We start from the raw sequence: 7,314 nt of genomic DNA, 5'->3' as shown, positions 1-7,314 counted from the left end.
GGGGGGGCGGGAAGCAGCAAGGCTAGTCAGAGCATCTTGGTGAGAAATGCTTCAAAGCCACGGAGAAGCTCCTGCTCCACGTGAGCCCTCTGGAAACACAAGGCACACTGCTGTGGTGCTTGAGCAGAGGGATGGGGCTTTCCGTTACGCTGAAAGGCTGGGTTAGTTCTTACCACTTTGTCAATCTCTGACTCCAGCTTCAGAGACCCGAGCTAGTGCCTCTGCACGGCTCTCCAGCTTGTTCTGGGACTGTCCAGACTCACTCAGAGGGGCCTCACCTCTCACTCAACCAGTACTGTATGGCATTGACATACGGTTAGTTACATGTTCGGGGTTTGGGTTTATTCCAGGTGAGGTATTCCTCCACAGAAATTCACTTGTGTGTGCCTACCGTAAGATTGTCATTTTTGTTTGTATGCCCTTTCTTTGGCCTGAACTAAGCCCTGCAGGCTTTGGAATTGAAGGATTAAGAAGTAACAATAGCAAATAAAAAGCCTAATTTTCTTTTCAGTGTTGCTAGGTACCTTGTTCTATGTACCTCGTTTATTATTTACTAGATAGCCGGAGGCATACCAGCAACTTACTGAAGGAATGGATGGAAAATATGAAAACAGTGATTATCCTGTAAAATCCAAATTAAACAGGCTGTTATCATTACTACTTTTATGTCATTTCTCTACATGCTGTAGGTACAATCATATCACAGTCTACTTTTATTTGCTACAGTTCTGTAGTTAACAGCTGTAATGGCAAGAGAAGGATTTAAACGTAAATTAAATATTTCCCTTGAAACTCCTGTGTGTCCTTTGCTGTGCTACATGCTCTTCACTGCAGGGCATCTTCACCCGTAGGACCACCCGTCCAGTGTCAGCTCAAGTCCATGAACAGCCTCCACTGACTGCCGGCGGGCTTTGGGTTAGGAGGTGTAAAATGAGGTTAGGTGGAGGGATAAACAAGAGATGCTGTGTTCCAGACCATAGCTGCGCTGCGCCTGCGCTAACGGGGGCAAGGAGCTGGGAACCCATTCTGTCTGCTTGAAGAAACTGTTTGGAGGAGGTTGGAGGATAGATGGCTGATAGACGCCTTGGATCAGAAGGCTCAGAATATGTAAACTCTTGATTTACATCTAATTTTCCATGTACAAACTGAGTGGAGGCCAAAAACATTGTCCACTTCTGTAAGTAGTCGTGGGATATCACCAAGAGACGTTCTATTTCTTTTCCTCTTCTCTCCTACTCCCAGTTTTCCTTTAATTACATGAAGAGTCTACCTATGCCTTCGAATTTGAAAACTTCAAAAAGAACAAGATTTCTTTAACTTCTTTTTTCCTGGCTGCCCTTTCCCTCCCTTCTTTTCCAGAATGATTGGCCCCACCGTAAGTGAGATTTCTGATGGTTTGACTGAAACTACAAATTAATTGGACAGTGTGTCTTCATAGTTCAATTTACTTAAAATGTTTGTTTTGGAGTTTTAAAGTAGTTTATGCAAAAGGAAATCTATATATGCCTGAGTAGCTGGGTACATGTGTATTTGTATACCTGGAGATTGTATCAGTGGAATGAAACGGAACTCTGTGCTGGATTTACCCAAAATTGGATTAGAATTTTTCATTTACTGCCTAGATACTGGAAATTAATTTGCTGAGTTCAAAAATGAATTAATCACCTTATAATTTAGTCTCAATAATTTCGTTGTAGATGGAACCTAAGAGCTTTCTCTATTTTGTCTCATAAATATACCTCACACTATCACTTTGAAATAAGCACTGTTCATGGGGGGTTTTTTCTATTCATAATGATTCTGCAGACTTTCTTGTTAAATTCAGCTTTTCATAAATCTCTCATAAGTTTTGAAAATGTAGAACTATAGAAATGGACAAAGCTTACATAGTCCTGGAGGAAGGAATAGACTTAAATTTGCTCACAATGACCTCAGTAACAGCAATGTTTGTTGGTTTGTAGACTCACTGTTTATTTTTCTGTGGTTGCTGTGCAGAACACTGTAATTTGTATTGGTATGGCATCTTCTAGGCCCTATCCTGGACTGTGCCAATGCAAAGCTCTATATACAAATAACAAAATCTAGGATTTTAAGCTTATTTTGTGTTTTGGATTGTAAGGATTTCAGACGGGACCTTTCTTGTCCTATTGTGTCTAACCAAAGGTCTTGAACCTTTTTGATCACTTTTCTCCATGAATATTAATAATAGGAAGTAAGATTAATTGATTTGTATGATGTATCACCAAAGTTCCTTTCATTTTAGTGTACCGTCACCGTATGTGCACTGGAAGGGCTAAGCTGAGGAAGTGTAAGTGAAGGGCTTTCAAGTACTGAGAAACAACAAAGGTGTGTAGGGGGCAGGAGTCCCTGTGCATGGAAATGGATAAATTTGCTGAACCTGCTCCCCAAATTAGAGAGCTGTGGTATGATATTAACTTGCCAAGAAATGGGCTTTTTAAACCATGAGCACGGTAAGAATGTACAGCCTGTTGGTGCAAAAAGAAGGACGAAACGCCATGAAATCCGTTAATGAATTGGTTCTGTTACTCCAGTTTAGTTGGGTACTTGGGGATAAAAAACTGAGAGGAGATGAGCTAGGCATTAAACACTAGCCCTAGTGTTCGAGGACTGCGGGATTGTAGAGATTGTTCTGTTCCTCAAGAGTGCTAAAAAGTGTTTTGGGGTCTCATATGTACAAAACACCAGTTTGCATCATCCTCTCTTGGACCCAGAGATGCAGTGCCTTTATTTTCTCCTTTTTCTCTACCCCTGCCTCCCAGCAGCCACTTTACATGAATACTGGGCAGTTTGTCTGTGGTGTGGAGAGGAGTGAACGTTAGTACTTGGATTTTGATGACTCGTCTGACTCTAACGCCCCTCACAATGGTCGTCACAGACTCCTGACACTACACTGCAAAATGTACTGAAAGCTTTCTCGCTGATTTAGTTGTAAGCACCTGTGTACCTATGTTAAAGCTCCCGGTTACGAGTCCCACAGGCAAGTCGGGGGCCGAAAGAGAGGGGATATTCGTGTTTCACCTCGAGCAGCAGCAGCCTGTGTGGAGACATTGCTAGAGCAGTGTGAGACGCTTGCACTGCTGTTGCCTGTACTCTGCCCGTTCTCTGAATAAACGGGTTGTCAATCTAGCACGTGAAACAAGCACTTCCTGTTTCTTCAGCCCAGCCTTGGACATTTTCCATTAAGCATACCGTAACAGAAAAAAATGAGTGGAACTTCTCTACCTGCCGGGAAAAGCAGCCTGTCTCTTAGCTTGGAGGGCCCTTTTCTGTGCTGTGACTGAGAGCTTCGTACCATGGCAGGTTACTTCTTAAGGTTAGGTGTTGATGGCCCTTCCCTCTGCGACTCCCTTGCTTATTCTTTGCCTGCCGTACTCCGTGGCAGCCAGGAGGTGATACCCTGCTGGGTGTGAGCAAGGACTGCAGCCTGAAGGCAGGCGTGTTAGGATACGCTGCGTAGCGGGTGTTTCCAGCAGAGACCCTCTGTCCACCTGCGAGCACTGAGCGTTTGCTGAGATGAGACTCTGAAGGCTCCTCAGGCACTTTGTGACCTCGTCCACTGTCAAAGCCCGTTGAAGGGCAACAAGACCCATTAGCCACGTGCGAATGCTGTGTGTGCAGAGGGTCTAGTCACTGTGCACGTGTAGGAAGATTTAAATGGATTTAGTTCTCTACCTAACTAGTTTTCTTCTAGAAAAGTTTATATTTATTAACGAATGACCACGGTGCTCTGTTGTCTCGTTGGTCAACAGGCTGTTAGTCCAAACTTTGGTCTAACAGACTGCAATGCTGTGTAAATACTTGCCTGAAGAAAGACAGGCAAGACAGAAATGCATGTGTGCACCCACACATGTATAGGAACACGCATAACCACACAAGATACCTTAAATAGTTCATTACTTAAATCTCTTTTGAAAGCTAACACATCATCAATTAAATAGATCTTTTAAGGAAGACATTATTGTAGGCTACTGCTGTTTTTTCCATTCGTTCTGATATTTCTGTTACTGAAACACAGGCTGTCTTTGGAAGGGCACAGTTAAACTCTACAGATGTAGCATAGTGTTTCCCAGCAATATCACGTCTATACCAGTGACGCTTGCTTCTCTCTTTAAGCTAAACGGAAAGTCATGTCCATTAATCTCCAGCTGCACGTAAAACTTCTCAGAGATTTTGCTAGCTCCCTACTGTTCATGTTTTCATCTTGCTCTATGCTGCAAAGCAAACTGCTTCAGTGATTTAATTCTCTCCAGAGCCTCAGAATAAAGCCAACCAGGTGTGTATATTCACAATTACTATTTGTCTTCCATTTAAAACAAGTAATTTGTCCTGCAGTATGATGCCTCTCCTCAAACATTATCATTTTGGTCACTCAACCTGACAAATGAAAGAGGTAAAATAAATGCCTTGGCTGTGCTGAAAAGTAAGTGCAATTCTTTTATAGGTAAGATATGTAATGCCAAGATAACCTTACATTTGAGGTAAAGGGGCGCTGTATTTAGTTAATACACAACAGCACTGAAATAAAACTTCTAGGACTAGTTTCTACCTTCTGATAGCTTGCTGAGTAAATCAGCTGAATGGTCTTGGCCCTGTTCGCAGAGGTCAGGTGTCTTACTCCGCAGAGCTGCGGTGGAGATGAGGCTGCTGTGCCAGCGCTAGAAGTGATGCAGGTACAGACATCTTTGGTAGCACAATGCGCAGAAACGGTGGTTGCTGTTACATATTAAGAACCTTTTCCGTGGGACAGCTAAGGTCTCAAAGGTCTCTGTTCAGCACCTTCCACAGGTCCAGCATTCATTTTTAAAAAAACAACGGTAAAGGAACCTTTCAGAATTACATTGAAAATTAATGTGACGGTGGACTACTTTGCCCTATTAAAATTTAATTAATCACTATGAATGTATCAGGTAACAACCCAACAAGGAAAAGTAGAGGTGAATGCCTACATACTGTGCTACCAGTACTGTGTGAGTACCAGGATACAAAGCAGCTCGCTTACTACTTTGCCCTATTAAAATTTAATTAATCACTATGAATGTATCAGGTAACAACCCAACAAGGAAAAGTAGAGGTGAATGCCTACATACTGTGCTACCAGTACTGTGTGAGTACCAGGATACAAAGCAGCTCGCTTTTTTCTCCCATGTGACAAGTGACAGGAGGAGAGGAAATGGCCTTAAGCTGCACCGGGGGAGATCTAAGTTAGGTATCAGGAAGAATTTCTTTACAGAGAGGGTTGTCAGGCATTGGAACAGGCTGCCCAGGGCGGTGGTGGAGTCCCCATCCCTGGAGGGGTTTAAAAGCCGTGCAGATGTGCTGCTGAGGGACGTGGTTTAGGGACCCCGGCAGAGCTGGGTGAACGGTTGGACTCAATGATCTTACAGGTCTCATTCTGTGATTCCACATGGGAAGCTCCTGCAGCAGTGTGAAGACCAGTATGGGGTCAGAGGAGCTTCTCTCTAACAGCACTTGGCTACAGCAAAGGCGTCTGGGAGGAGTGAGGAGAGACACAGACTCAGCGCTGTGGGTTATCGACACGCACGGGCAGTCTAAGTTAGCGGTTGCTGCCAGGCTGCCCAACCTCTCAGCGCTAGTAGGAAAGCTCTGCTAGTTTGACAGTTGCTCCTATTCCTGGTCCCCTGCAGAGGCCGAGGGGCACAGAGGCAACATACAGTCATCTTCACCTGTCTCCAGCGCCGCACTTCTGCAGTGGTGCTGCTCAAAGAAAACATGTTTATTAGCTTTCACTGCTGTCTGCCTCACTCACAGCTGCTGAAGAGGATCCGCACTCTGGGAGGGTGCCCATTAGTTCCTTAGTGCTCTTAAAATTCCTGGGCAAGGGAGTGGATTATTTAATAGTCACAGCTTGGGGTCACGGTGGTAAATGCAAAGGACTAACCCAGCCAGTCAGTGGCTGCAGCAGGTCCCCGCAGATGTTGATGCTGACAGTGAGCCATCACTGCTGGTGGAGGGGAAAATGAGAGAGCATGAAGCTTTGTGAGCTCTTTTGAGATTAAATTTTCTGCACAAGACAGCAATGAGATTAATTATTCCATGTTCTCTGGTGGTTATAGAGATGGCAGGATTAGACTGTATTTCCAACCCAAACGAGAGACTGTGGGTGATTGGGATCCAACATCTATTGCCAGTTTGGCTACGCAGCCTTCTCCTCCTGCTCGGACTCATGAAAAGGTGCTGTGAGAGGGCTGCTGCGGGACTCTCAAGTCTGTTGACTCCACCAAAAAAAACGTGCTTGTGTGGATTGGGTGCTGATGCATTTGAGGGTATATAGCAAGGCTGGAATTTGGTTTTCTTACCCTTTTTCATAATGAATATTAAGTAATATTTGGTAAGATGCAGTAGTGCCTCCTGAGACCCATTTGGTTTCAGGAAGAAGCAGTCAAGGTATTCTGTGACCTGTGGACATTTTGTTAGAACATATAAGCACCATAGCTAATTAATGCTTTTGTTCCTAATGCAGCTCTTGCTGTACAATAAGTCACATCATATCTATAGTCAATGCAAAACATACATCTTTTGTGGGTTATCTTGTCCAACATGTCTTTGAGAAAGTGCGAAACATTACATCATAGCATAAGTACACCTGGTGTTAAATAAGTAGATCTTCTAAAATGACTGTTAAAGAAGGAAAATATTTTCCAGAATTGTTTATTTAAACTTGGTGTTTAGAGCAGCAGTGCACTATGTAAAAGGCACTCTGAGCATTGTTGATGTGCTTGTTGAAGAAGGTGTTCTCCCTCGTATGTACGTATATGCACATATACAGTGGGAAAACTAAGAGGCCAAGATCTTCTGTCAGCAGGCTAATTTCTGCTAACTCGAGATCCGCACCTTTGCAGGGTTCTTAAAACAAGTGTTAAGGCTGGTGATAGAACTCCTCCTGCCACTGAGTTAAATCCCTGTTTCTCTGGGGTGTCCACTTGCTTCACGCTCCTTCTCCACCCCAGGGCTGTGGCTCTGGGCCAGGAGAGTGTTTATCCCGGGCTGGATATAGACCCCCCCCTGCCACTGAGTTAAATCCCTGTTTCTCTGGGGTGTCCACTTGCTTCACGCTCCTTCTCCACCCCAGGGCTGTGGCTCTGGGCCAGGAGAGTGTTTATCCCACCAGCAGGAAGGAGCCTTTTTGTCTGCACAGTAACGTGTCGGGAGTCTGAGTGGCAGTGTGAACGAGTGTGCTTGTACTTACCTTCTCCATTTCTTCAACCAGATGGCTGCCCTGATTTGTGCAATGGCAACGGGAGATGCACGCTGGGTCAGAACAGCTGGCAGTGT

At 44.4% G+C, this 7,314-nt stretch overlaps 1 protein-coding gene across 1 annotated transcript in view; it reads left to right on the top strand.

The window, feature by feature from the left end:
• Positions 1–7,314, top strand: part of LOC104494349 (teneurin-2-like) — a gene marked incomplete at its 5' end in the record, with an annotated part of 64,197 nt that overhangs the window by 25,727 nt on the left and 31,156 nt on the right. The window contains one exon of the mRNA XM_010137164.1: positions 7,250–7,310. Coding sequence (XP_010135466.1) covers positions 7,250–7,310 — 61 coding nt within the window. The remainder of the gene's footprint in view (positions 1–7,249; positions 7,311–7,314) is intronic.

Source organism: Buceros rhinoceros, unplaced genomic scaffold, assembly GCF_000710305.1.
Source record: "Buceros rhinoceros silvestris isolate BGI_N320 unplaced genomic scaffold, ASM71030v1 scaffold13815, whole genome shotgun sequence".
Classification (NCBI taxonomy): Eukaryota; Metazoa; Chordata; class Aves; order Bucerotiformes; family Bucerotidae; genus Buceros; species Buceros rhinoceros.
This window is presented reverse-complemented; position numbering and strand designations above follow the sequence as displayed.